This window comes from Mustela nigripes, chromosome 11 (genome assembly GCF_022355385.1).
Source record: "Mustela nigripes isolate SB6536 chromosome 11, MUSNIG.SB6536, whole genome shotgun sequence".
In the NCBI taxonomy this organism is placed as follows: Eukaryota; Metazoa; Chordata; class Mammalia; order Carnivora; family Mustelidae; genus Mustela; species Mustela nigripes.
In genome coordinates this window covers 32,134,050-32,147,137 of record NC_081567.1, presented here as the reverse complement: position 1 = coordinate 32,147,137, position 13,088 = coordinate 32,134,050, and the positions used below count along the sequence as shown (strand labels likewise).

General features: G+C 61.3%; 1 protein-coding gene across 1 annotated transcript; it reads right to left on the bottom strand.

Moving 5' to 3' along the window:
• Nucleotides 1–860: 860 nt before the first annotated feature.
• On the bottom strand, nucleotides 861–11,621 carry CARHSP1 (calcium regulated heat stable protein 1). The gene is made up of 4 exons (XM_059415340.1): nucleotides 11,543–11,621; nucleotides 3,768–3,932; nucleotides 2,929–3,051; nucleotides 861–1,281 (listed from the first exon to the last, which is right to left on the bottom strand). Exons 2-4 carry the CDS (start codon nucleotides 3,923–3,925, stop codon nucleotides 1,119–1,121), a joined length of 444 nt encoding a protein of 147 aa, XP_059271323.1. The 5' UTR covers nucleotides 3,926–3,932; nucleotides 11,543–11,621; the 3' UTR covers nucleotides 861–1,118.
• Nucleotides 11,622–13,088: the final 1,467 nt, after the last annotated feature.

Genomic DNA, 13,088 nt, shown 5'->3' with positions numbered 1-13,088 from the left:
CCAAGCCAAACCAAACCACCGCAAAGAAACTCCCAAGGATATGTTTACGGCAAATATCTACAAAGGTTCAAAATGTCGGCAGCAGAGTGCGCACAGGACTGGCTCTGACTGAGAGCCTTCGGTATTAAAAAAGGAAAGAAGAAAATCCCAAGCATGTCTTAACACCAGTTTGCAAGAAAATCCCACACCAAAGGTGCATTTCTCCTCTAACTTTTGACTTGACCAGGCCGGCCCAGAAGCGAGCTACTGACTCTCTTCTTGATGGATCTGGACAAAGGTCTGATTTTAAACAAAGACCCTCCCTGCTCCCATGCCCACCCACCACCTAAAGGACCAGGAATGTGAAATGCCTTAGAAATGATGATCATTCACCTTGAGGGCAGGAGGAGACCGGGCTCCTAGGAGAGGATGCAGCGGAGCTCGGCAGAGCCAAGGGGGAAGGCTCAGGGCTCCCGGAGAAGCACTTTCCCCCAGATGCTCAGTAGTGACACTTCCCACTTGCAAGGCGCCAGAGCCCTCCCCTGCTCGCACCGTTGAGCCAGATTCTCCCCCGCCCAGAACCAGCCACAAGGAGCAAGAGAAAGGCCTGGGCCCGGGGCCATGGGCATGAGGAAGGTGGCCACATGGGTAAGAGTGCATCCGAGGAAACGTGCAGGGCCCCGGTCAGCCCTGGTGCGGACTGGACCCGGGGACTGGGTCTCCAGTCCAGGGGCACAAAGGACTCTGTGGGCTGGGGCTGGGGGAGCCCGGCCACCCCCGGGCTGGGGCTGGGGAAGCCTGGCCACCCCCCGGGCTGGGGCTGGGGAAGCCTGGCCACCCCCGGGCTGGGGTCGGACCCTCCACTCAGCCACCAGCGGGCACCCCTTTTTCCATGCTTTTAATGCTTTTCAGATGGTGAGAGACTGTTGCAATGGTCAGAGGCTGTGCTGGTGGCCGAGAGCACCCCCATGCCTGCCCCCCACGCCCCCTCCTCCAGGAGATACTTGAAAGGGACCGACAGGCTTCTCCCTTTGAAGCCCCACCTTAAGCGGCAGACCAGCATCTCCAGTTTGGTCCTGCCTCCTCCTCCCCCGAGAGTCTCCCGCAAGCCCAGGAGAAAGGGGTGCTTCTGGCCTCTCCTAGGAGCTGACGACGTGGCCGGACCAGGTCTCGTGCTTGGTGCCTGGAGCCAGATGGGTGATGACCACCTCCACGGCCTGCAGCTTCTCGTTCTTGGGGGGAATGGAGCACATCTTATAGGTGACCTCGTCGCCTTCCACGGGGACGTACTCCCCTTCCACACTGCAGGGGTGAGAAGACAGCACTCAGTGCCCCGCACTCAGAAAGGACCGCAGCCCCTGCTGGTCAGAGGGCCACCCCATCTCAGTGGCCCCCTTCGTCTCCCCTGACAAAGAGGTCGAGACCAGGCTCAGCCCGTCCAGGGCTCCACACTCAGTTAAATGGAGGCACCATGGGCCTGGGGACAGAAGGGCAGGGAACGCTGGTCCGAGCCGGACACCCACCCTGGTCCCAGGAGCCCCCACAAACCCAGCTGCGTGCACTTCTGCCCTCCGACTCCCCAGGCACTCAGCAAGCTTCAGGAAAGTCCCTTCTGTGCTTAAAGCTAGTTCCAGAAAGCGTCCTCTCCCTGTGACCACCCCAGGAAGATTCTCTCATGTTTGAGGGGGCACAAGCCACCATCTTGCCCATCCTGGTGAGTTGCCCATCTTGACACCCCCTTGAGGACCCCCCCCAAGAGGAATACCCCCCTCATTCTTGGAACTGGTTTGTCTTGACGGAAGAACCCCCTAGTAAATGGTGCCTCCCTCTTGGATCTGGCCACCCGGAAGCCCAGGACTACACACCTGCAGCCCACTTCCGGCCGTGGAAGCAGACATCCCGTGTCTCCACCTTTCTGATCCGCTCCCCAGCCCCGTGTTCTCCTTACTAACTTATTTTTCATGGTGCCCTGCGACTATCCTTGTAAACCATTACAGATTCCTTCTGAACAGGGGCAAGATGAAAATACACGTACACACCAGTCTACGTGTGCAGACACATGTCAGACACGCAGACTCTGCATCTTTCTCGTGTGTGCACGGTAGAGGGTCCGTGAAGTCCCAACGTGCAAGGACATCGGGGAGAAGCATCAGGAAGGAATCCCTCGCCCATGCCAGCCATCACTTGGGACAGTGCCCTGCCTGCCTGCAGAAACGGGGTTTTCCTCTATTGCCTGGTCTGCTGTGTGGGGTAGGACGCAGCCTGCCACAGCCTGAACTGAAAGATCAGGGGAGGCAGAGGCCAAAGAATGGGGCAGGGGTAAGGGGTGTGTGAGGAGGGCCCCCCCATATCTGAAGGTGGGAGAAAAGCGCAGGCTGCTGGCTGCCTTCCAGCACTGAGATCTCGAATGTGTGGGCCGCGCCCTGGGCCTCCTGAGGGTTTCCACACAGGAAGGAAGGACGTCAGTGAGCAGTGGCAGGGGAGAGGGTCCAGTTCCAGTCTTCCTTCCTGGAGCACGGGGGTCATGCAGCCCCGAGCCTCACCAAGTGGTGTCCCCCGAGGTAAGCAGGAAGCCAGACCCTAGGTCCAACCAACTCCTGCAGCTCCCAGGGGTGCCCCCGTCCCCATCCACCAGATACACACGGGCACTCAGACCCCTCCCAGGGGTTCTCAACATACTTATGTGTGTACACATGCGCTCACTATCTCTCGTGCGCGCACACACACACACACACACACACACACACACTGTCGCCTGCAGCCTCCCACCCACACCACTGCCAAGTACAGCCTCACCACCCCACCCCCAGGCACAGTCACACACAGGTCACAGGCAGAGTCTCACACCCTCACACACAGCGCCCACCAAAGTCACACCCTCCCACTGCCTCCTTGGGGCCTAGGCAGCCCCTGCCCCGCCCCAAACCACGCAAACCAGCCCTGACTCACTCAGAAATGTGCAAGAAGATGTCGGGGCCGCCATCGGCCGGGGTGATGAAGCCATGGCCCTTGGATCGACAGAAACATTTGCAGACTCCTTTGTATACAGGACCTTGAGAAGCCCTCACCGTCCTGACAGAGATGAGGAAAGTGTGAGGAGGCCCCGACCAGCCCTCCAAAACAGCCTCCCACTCTCCCAGGACACACCCAGCTCATCCCAGAACCTCCCCCTCAAAAGCTGTGCCCCAGGCAGTAGCCAGGGGGATAATGTCCAGCTGTGCAGTTGTGCACTGCACAACTGTGGGAGCCATTCACAGACTCTATTAAGAGACACTCTCTGATGACCCTGGCAAATTTTCTCGGGCCTCAGTTTCTCCATCTGGAAAGGGGGTTAGACTAAAAGCTCTCTGAGCATCCCTCCAAGGACTAACTATTAATCACAGCAGCCTCTACTCCTTGGGCCTGAGATATGGATCTGCCAGGCACCATGCAGGTCCTTTGCAGCTCTGTAGCCAACCTGCTACTGTCCCCATTTTGCAGCTGAGGAAGTCGAGGTCTCGCAAAGGAAGAGGCTTGTTTGCGGTTAACACCCAATCATTTAAGACCCCACTGATTTCCCGTTTGTTATGACCCCCAGCTTGGGGCAGGCTCAAGGGGCCTGGGGCAGTGCCCCCCAGAGTTTACAGGGTACCTTCCTAGTCTTGCACCATCGGTCCTTACCCTAACCCATTTATCTCCGCATTTGACAGACAAGGACACTGAGGCACAGAGATGACCAGACACAATGATTCTGGCTCTGGGCAGGAGACCTATCTTAGGAAGCTTCACCAGGCTAGCCCAAGACTCACGCTGAGAAGGTCCTTGTCCGGCGGGTGGGCAGTGGGCTGGGGACCACGTTGCCCCGAAGAGGGGACGGTGACCGATCTCGGGCCCGCTGGGTGTCCAGCAGCCCCACCGAAGTCTGGTGGGTTGGGGGCTGTGGCGGCGGCGGAGGCTCAGATGACATGGCTAACCTAAGGAGAGACAGAGGGTTCTCAGGGGCTAATGCCTTGCAAGGAGGCCCTGCACCCCCAGCCCTGTGTCTGAGAATCTGCCAGTTGAGACCCATTGTTCTTGGCTGGGGTGCAAGGTTCACTCAGCACAGAGGTCACCTTCTCTGGAAACATGCCCGGGTCGCCCCAGCTGGGTCGGTGCCTCAGCTCCTGCTGCAGCCATAGGCCTCCCTCTGGCATCGTTCTGCCAGGCAATGCCGCTTGCCCCGTGACAGCGATGGCATCAGTCCCCTCTACGTCCCCTCCATGCAGCTCAGATCTTGGCGCACACGGGGCACTGAGTCAATACTCATGAGGGGGAAGGAGGGAGGGTAGGCGGGCTTTAATGCCAGCCACCTAGATCCCTCTCCAGCTCCCCAACAGACGTACCCGCTAAGTGCCAGGCACCATGGGGAAGGCAGAGAGGCAGGGAAGAGAACCGCACACAGGGCTCCTCCAAGAGGAGCCTCTGGAGAGGCACAGACCCCAGCTTTGCATCCCCCGGAGGCTGTCACTAGCCTGCATTCGGGACAGCGAGCCCGAGGGACCCAACGTGGCAGGGCACTGCAGAGGCCCTTACATGTCCAGGCGCTGAGCTGGCACCCTGCCTGGGCCACTGGCCACGAGGACACGGATTCCCCTGGTCACCCTCAGCGTGCATCAGAGTTGGGCTCAGACCGGGCCACGGGCTCTGGGGTCGGCGGACTCCCTGGCTGCTGCCCAGATCTGGCACTTGTGCCAAGAGCAGGACGTGGCCACTGCCCTGAACATGTGACCACTAGGGTACCTGCTCTGACTTGGCCTTGGATCAAGCCCAACAGGAAAGAGCAAAGCTCGGGAGCTGGCGGGCTTTGGGCAGTCCCTTCCCCCTCTCTGGGACCAATCTCCCCATCTGTAACATGGGGCAGCTGAGTGGGCATCCCTGGGCACCTATTTGGGGCTGGTGATGGCAGGGAAGATGAAGCAGAGCCAGGCCCCAAGGCCAGGGCAGCAGCGGCGGAGCCCTGAACTCACACCCGGCCCAGGCATGCAGGGCGAGCTGGGGCGGCGGCAGCCCCGAAGGTTTGTGGGGCTCACACAGGGTTTTCACATTGAAAACAGGGGCTATCCTAAACACAGCTCCCTCAAACGGGGGCTTCAAACTACTCTGGGAAAAACTCGATCTGATCACCCTGAACCCCCAACTGCCACCCTGCTTCCCTCACTGACGGTGACTCTGTGGCTCTGGGCCCTGGGCTTTCAGCCTACATCACCCAGGAGTGTGCCCTCTGCCCACATCCCAAGCCACCTGAGACCCAGGCCTGGTTCCTCCCCCGAAAGGGCCAAACCTCTGCCCTGTCCCCTTCCCCGACATTCTACCCACAGCCCCCCACACTCCCCTGTCTGGCTTAGTTCTGTCTTGCTAGGAAGAAAGAGGGCTGGCTGGCCTTCTGGAGGAAGCGACAAAGTACCTCCTGACCCTTCTCTCAGCTGCAGCCGTGGCCAGGGAGGACCGGGGAGCCCCCACCTCCTAAAGGTCCCGGCTGCTGGGCTGGGGCTCAGGGCTCCAGCATGACCCAGCAGCACAGGTCATAGAGTCCCGGAATGTTCCAGTGCTTGGGGTTCTGGGAAGGGGGCTGGCCCAGAGAAAGGAGCATCCTGCCCAGGCTTCCTGGGACAGCAGGGGGAACAGCAGTGGGAGGCAGGGGACCCCCAGCCCCACCATCCACAGTCTCCTTGCCTTCCTCTGCAGTCAGGCACATCTGCCCTCACAGTTTTGCCATGAAGCTGAAATCATAGACCACACGCTAAGCACTCAGCATCGACCCAGCACAAGCGAGCAGTAACTGCCAGCAATCACTGCTGTAACTGTCATCATAAGGTCATTCCACACACAGGTGACTGGTGCCAGGCCCTCTGGTCATGGCACTAGAGACACGGGCCCTGAATTTGGAGGCAGAGAATAAACAGGTAGATAAGAATATAAATCATCACAGATTCCCAAAAGGGCTGGTAAGAAATACACAGAAAAAATAAGTGGGTGGAGATGCTTTTCTTATGAGGGTACATGTGGGGCCCTAACAATAAGAGTCAACCATCTGAAAAACCGGGAGGCTCTTCCAGTTAGGGGAAACAGCCTATGCAAAGGCCCTGAGGCTGGCAAGGGCCCAGGTGTGGCTGAAGGCCAGCAAGGAGGCAGTGTAGTAGGCACCAGGGATGGGGAGGTGAGAGCCAGGAGACGAGGGCCAGCTTGCAAATTAGAGGGCATCACCATCAACGTCCTGTGTCTTCTCCTTTCTTCACATCTGTCTATCCGTTGCATACCCCTTACCATGCCCACCTCCCCCTGAATTAATGAAACAAGCCCAAATTAGGGGCCCCCTTTCTCTCCACCAGAACATCCCTGATTCCCCAGATACACCTCGGAGATGCCAATGGGAGCCCGTGGCCATGGGGGAGAGCAACCTGAGGGCAGCACAGGGTCCCTCCATGTCCCTAGGGCCCAGCACTGGGGCTGAGGGAGACCAGCGCTCCTTTCCTAGCCAGCATAAGAACCAGGAGCATCGGCCTGGCACCCACCGTGAACTTGATATGCTCTCTCGTCAGCACAGTCCAGCAAGGGGTGGTGACGGCCATGCTCACGTCCAGCAGTGTTAGAAACCGGGGCCGGAGGGCACCACTGGCTGGGGGGGCGGGGGGTGCAGGAAGACCCCGGGTCCTTCACCACTGCCCTGCCCGCCTCTCTCAGCCCCTCTGAGCTGGAGAGCAGCTGGGGCAGCTGGGGCAGGCCTGGCTAGAGGCCAGCCCACCCCCAGGGCCGGCAGAGAGAAAGAGGAGTGAATGGCCTCTGTGTGGGGAAGGCCGGGGGGCCGGGGTCAGAGTCCAGCTGTCAGGAAAACGGCTGGGGGAGGGGGTAGCCAGTCACCCAGGAGCCAACCCTGCAGCTGTTGCCTAGCCCCCCCCACCCCATTCCACACACAGATGGGGACAGGGTGTACAGAGGGCCAGATACACCTCCCACCCGGGTCCAGGGCTCCCGCAGAGGCGGGGCCCACCCTCTGGGACCAGCCCCCTCCACCACCAGCCCAATACCCCTTAACTCCCCACAGCTCCCCACGGCCGGCCAGGAGCAGTTTGCAAGAAGAGGCCTGAAGCCCAGACATGGGAGGGGCCTCTGACGGGCAGCACAGTGGCCTAAACGTCCCTGGCCAGGGCGCGTCACAGCTCCTGTGCTTATGTACGTGTCTGTGCACACGTGTATGTGTGTCCTCACATGCACGGGCTTGTCACTGCCTGTGTGTGCACACCAGGGGACCAGGTGGGGCTGCGTCTGTCCCCCAAGCACACTGGAGGCTTGCACGGGCCCCTGAGGACCCTGACAAAGGCTACATCCTTCCAGCGGTTGCCAGACCACACTCCCTATGTGCAGGAAAATTGGACACTAGGGCAGCAAATTCCTGCCCTCAGGAGCTTACGCTCGGGGACTGGAGACCCACAACCACAGGGACAAGAGCAGTGTCCTGGAGTTAGGCACCTCGCCCAGCTCTACTCGTTCATCCCCACTTTGCTGATGGGAAAACTGAGGCACAAAGTGTCAAGTAGCTTGCCTTGGACCCCCCAGCTAAGAACTAAACTGGGGAAATGTTCTGGAGAAAAAGCAAGCAGGGGAGGGGAGCACGGGTGGTCTGAGGGGGCGAAGGGGGGAGAGGGCACGCTCCCCTTCCCTCAGTCAGCCCCCACCCCAGGTTCTAAACAGTGCCCAGAGCCAGGGGAGGGGGACCCAAGGTCCTAGAAGTGAGGGAGCCAGGAAGTCGCTCCCACCCTGGCTGCCCTCGGGGAGGGGTGTGTCAGCAGGGCCCTTCTCCCTGGAAAGGGTGGAGAAGGGGGCCTCAACCCAAAATAGCCTGGGAATTTTCCACAGGCCCTGTCTGTCCTCATATTAAGTTCTGAGAGTCCACCCAGGCACCAGGCTCTGACCTTTCCAACACCTCCCCTCAGCCCACTCACCTATCTGGGGACTCCAGACAACCCTGCAGACGCCTGTGAGCCCCCACCTCCCGCCTCCCCACCCTGAGAACCCAGCAACCATAGCAAGGATGAATCCATCGGAAGCCAAAGAGCCAGGCGCTTTCTCCAGGGAGGGGAGCACTGACAGTGTTTCTCAGTCATTTACACTTTAGTGAGAGGGAGTTTGCGGTTTACTTCCCAAGACTCCATTCTTGGTAGCTTTCACACCTCTCCCGGACAGCAGGAAGACGGGGGCCTGGGGGGAGTCTAGGGGAGCAAGAACTGGGTTCAATCACGTTGGGTGCTTCTTTCTCCGTGTGGTTCCTGGCAAAGCCAGGCCACTCCAAGCGTAGACTGAAAACGGGGGGTGTCTTGAGCCTCACATGGGTTTCTGGCTGGGGGAAGCCAGGGCTGGCATCATGTGTGGACGCGTCCCAGCTGCAGGACCAGGCCGCTGCTGGCACGTGGGGGTGGCTCTGAACCAGCCCACACAGAGGAGGGGGGCAGGGCACTGGAGAACCAGCCATGGCTGGGGAAAGGGGACAAGAGTGAGGCTGTGCTTTGATTCATCTGATGGCCACTGCCCATGACCCACCAACCTCGCTGTTGGGCTCACCGCTGGGCGCTCATGTACTTGAACTGGATTCATGCCCACGGCAGGCAGCACAGCTGGGGAGATGCCTTAATCCCCATTTTACAGGTAGGGAAACTAAGGCACAGAGAGCTTCTCACACTTTAGGGGCACCACGAGTGTGTGGAGATGGTGATAAAATGCAGACTCTAATTCTGAAGGGCGGGAATAGGGTGGTCCTAAGGTGCCCCCAGTGCAGCAGGTGCTGCTGAGGCAGGGAACAGAGCAGCATCAGCGTGGGGCGGCTTCACAACCTGCCCTTCACAGCCGGTGGGTTGGCAGGTGTCAACTCCCGGTGAGAGGGTGGCAGGGAAATGGGGGGGCGGACAGGGGTGAGGTTCTGGATGACTCACAAAGTTACTCTAGGGCACCCCAGGTTCCTCCTTTGTAAACTGAGGCTGAGACTCGGTGACTCCCTCCCCACCTCCATGCCAGCTGGGCCCCCGCCTGGCAGAACTGAGGGCTGACTGTGGAGGGGGAGGTCCGCTACGTGGAGGCGGGACAGAGGGGTCCCAGGAAGCGAGAGGCCCCGGGAGGGGACCCGAGGCAGGCCTCTGCCACCTCCCACTCTATTGTTCGGGAGAGAGCTGCCGCGGGCAGGGAGGGAGTGGATGGAGGGGAGGCAGGGGCGGGGCGGGGGAGGCAGGGGCGGGGCGGAGGAGGCTAGGGGAGGAGCACCGAGTGGAGCCGGGGTCGCCCGGCCACCGCCGGCCAGCCGCCGCCCGGAGCCAGCAGGGCCCACCGCAGAAACACAAACGAGGCGGGAGGGTGCTGCCCGCGGACAGACGCGGACAGACCCCTGGCCGGAAAGTGCCCTGCCGCCCTCCCCCCACCTCCCGGGGGCCCCGGAGTGCTGAGAAGAGGCCGGGAACCCTTGGACCCGCGGCTGGGGAACCCGACGCGGCCCCTCCAGCGTGGCCGCCTGACCCCCGCCGCGGAGCACCCCGACGGCCTCGCGGAGACCAGCCCCGCCCGGCGGAGAAGGTTCCCCCAGCGCCGCGCCTCCCACTTCCAAGGGCCCTGCGCCCCCCTCAGCTCGTAGCCAGAAGCCGACTCTGCACCCCGTCACCCCCGGGTCACGCATTCCCGTATTGCATCCTTGCCTCCAGCTCTCCCCGCACCCCAGGACTTCGCGGGGTGGGGCGGGGGGGCTGACCGGAGTTTCAGGCCCGACTGTGCTCTCCGCTGCCCCTGTGACCCCTGGCAAGTGACCTCCCCACTCGACGCCTGTTTCCTCATTTGTCACACGGGACACTAATGCAGCATCCCAGGCCCCCGGACGCGGTGCAGACGGTGCCCGCTACAATGGCCTCAGCCAACAATACCTGAGCCGCTAATGGGGGAACTGTCAGGCATGGGGCCATCTAGAATAATCCCTCCCATTGCTGTCCCTGCTGATGAGACAGAAACCAAAAGCCCTGCTCGGCCACTCCGCGGGACAAAGAAAGACGTTCCCCTCCTCCCAGGGGAACCCACCCTTAATGGCGACCGAGTGCCCCAGGGCCCCGCTGGGTCTGGCTCAGTTCCGCGACGCTACAGGGCCCTGTTCTTGCGCTGCAGGGGCTCCGGTGCCACTTGGGGGTGTTGGGGGCGGGAGGATGGGCAGCCAAGCAGTGAGAACCCGCGGCCACCAAGCCTCCCCGCCCCCAGCCGGAGCGCAGAAGTAGGTGGAGAGGGCCGGGCGGAAGAGGGGAGGCCGCCCTGAGTCTTACAGGGGTCACTTCTGGGGAGGGGGGGGCGCGGGGAGGGGGTCATTCCTGGCAGAGGGACCTGCAGGAGCAAAGGCCCGGGGGAAGGAAGGAGGTGGTGGAAGCTGGAGAGGGTCGCCATGGAAGGTGACAGACAGAAAGCCCTGTGGACAAGTTTGGGACTTAGACAATAGGGACATCAGCGGACGACTTTAAGGCAGGGGGTTGATTTGAACCGATTGTTTTTTACAAGTTCCTTCTGGTTTCAGAGAGACGAGAGGATTGGCGGGGCCAGACTGGAGGCGGAGACAGACAAATATTTAAAAAAAAAAAAAAAAAAAAGGCAAGAAAATCTATGACAGTAGCTAAACGCTTCTCCCGGGACTGGGTTAGCCTCCTCCTTTTATTCTCTCACACCCCGTTATCAAAGAAGTTATACCACTCGTCTACAGATGGAGAAACTGAGGCAGGAGGCCTCCTCTTTTGCCGCGAGACACCTCCGCCAAGGGGAACGCAGGCCCTGCCTGGAACCGGCTGATTTCCCCGTCCCCCCCACCCACCCACCCCACCCCATACACACATCCACTCCAACCCCAGAGAAGATGCGGGGGCCGGGGACTTTCTTTTAAAAAATCAAAAAACAGCGCTGCATTTCCGGCCTGCAGACGGGCTGCCGGCGGGGCGCGCGCGGAGGGAGCCTGTGGGCGCGGGTGAAGTTTTTCTGCTCCGCCCTGAGGCCCCCCATCCGGGCGCAAACACTCGGACAGCGCCCCGCGGCTCCTCCTCCCCCAGATGCGGCCAATCGTGCGGCGCCAGGACGACTCCCTCCGCCCCAACATCCCCCGCAACCCGGGTTCCACCGCCCGCGCCGGCCGCCTCTCCTGGGGTCCGCGCACCTCCCCGCGCGGCGCCCCCCACCCCGCTCCGCCCCGCGAGGCCCCCACTCGCGGTCCAGCCCACGGGCAAACCGAGGGGAGGCTGTCCCTGCACGCCGCAAGCGCTGCCGGACGTCCGCCCCAAATCCCTCCGGCTGCGGCCACACCCGCCCCCTTCCCGGGGATGAGTAACCTGCTCTCCCCAGACAGGCCGCGGCGGCCCGGGCATCTCCTCCGGGCCTAGAGACCCAGCCCGGACCCCCACGCCGGCGGAGCCCCCATGCAAGAGGGGACTGGATGCGGGCGGCCGCCACAAGGCCACAAGGCGGCCGAGGTCCGGTCCGCGCTCCCGCCGCCCCGGAGAGGACACTCCGCCACACCCCTCTGGGGGACCCGGAGAAGCTCCCCTACCTGCGACCCGCTCGGCTTCGCCAGCTGCTCGGCTGTGACTGCGAGAGCAGAGGGGCCGGAGAGGGGGCGTGGTCCGAGGGGCGGGGATCCCCGAGTCCCCGCCCCTACGAGCCCCCAGCCAATGGGGCGGCGGGCCGGAGCGCCGGACGGCCGGGAAGCGCGGCGCACGCGGCTACGCCGGCGGGAGTTTTGGGTCTGCGCGCGGGACCCGGGAGGGCGCGAGACGCCGGGCTGGCGGGGGAGCGCGGCCTCCTGGCCTCGCGGGGCAGCCGGGGGGATGCCCCGCCCGCGCAGCACGGCAGGTCGGAGAAGTCCCCTGAAGAGTGGAGGGCCTGTGCGGGTCTCGTCCTTAACCACCCGCTGCGCGTCCGGCCCGAAGCTGACCTTCGCTCCCGAATCCGGAAGGCTCCGGGCGCCTCCACCTTGACGGAGAGAAAGAGCTCGGGGAACGGCGAGAAGGAACGAAGAGAGAGATGGAAGGGAGACAAGCCAAGAACTGAAGGCAATTAAAGAGGGGGAGGGGAAGAAAGCAAAAAAAAAAAAAAAAAAAGAAAAAAAGAAAGAAAACGAAAAGAGGGAAAGTTGTTGGTTTGTTCTTTTTCTTTTCTTTTCTTTTCTTTTTTTTTTCTTAATTTGCACCCTCTTGTAGAGTCCTGGAGTCTGTGCAGGTGAATGACAAGACTCTCGTGTTGCAGGAGAGGACCCTGAGGCCCAGAGAAGCGATACCTCCCTGCCCTGGTCGCAGCAAGAGGAGCCCCTAGAAGCAAGCCCAGTGCTGGACCGAGGCTCAGGTTGGTGGAAGGGGGGAGGAATTTGGAGCTATCCTGGGACTCTGGGCCCTGCGGGAGCCCCCAGCTCTGCCTGCGTCTCAGTCTCTCCCTGTCTCCCTGTCCTTTCCTCCTCTGATTGCCTACAAAGAGACCACCGAGGACACAGCAAGAAGACAGCTGTCCACAAGCCAGGAGGACGGTCTTCCACCGGCAAGCAAATTGCTGGCACCCTGATCTTGGACTTCCCAGGCTCCGGACCTGTGAGATGTCCGTGTTTGTTGCTTGGGCCACCCGGTCTGCAGTGTTTTGTTAACAGCAGTGGGAACAGCCTTCCTGTTCCTGCTCAACTAACCACAGTCGCTGAGAATTTCACGCCCAAGTTTGGTGCATTTCTGGGCTACAGTCATTCACGGGGTGTGCCGCCCATGCCAGGCTCTGTTTGGGGTGCTGAGCTTCCAGAAGTTAAAAAGTGCCCACCCAGTACCCGCCCAGGAGGAGTCACCTCCTGTTGAGACAGCAGGCCGGTGGATAAGGAGGGTGCCAGCTGGTGCCCTGGATAAGACTCCGTGGTTCTGTGAGGGCCCTGCCCTGGGCGCTGTCAAGACACGTCCCAGGAAGAGTCCTCTCTCCCAAATTGTCATGGCTTGAGCCTCCCGCGACCCGAGACATCAGCCCACCATTGTGGCCCCATCCCATGGCACTAGCCTAATGGCCCGACTTGAGCCAGCCACAGATGAGATCTGGCCTAACTTTTCTGCCCAGTAAGGACCAATTAT

Bases quoted from the DNA above. Each gene is read 5' to 3' on its own strand.
- CARHSP1 (XM_059415340.1), bottom strand. From the start codon at position 3,925: ATGTCATCTGAGCCTCCGCCGCCGCCACAGCCCCCAACCCACCAGACT. The intron at 3,052-3,767 runs GTGAGTCTTGGG...CATCTCTGTCAG, and splicing joins CGGACAAGGACCTTCTCAGC to GACGGTGAGGGCTTCTCAAG. The intron at 1,282-2,928 runs GTGAGTCAGGGC...TCACCCCTGCAG, and splicing joins ATCTTCTTGCACATTTCTGA to TGTGGAAGGGGAGTACGTCC.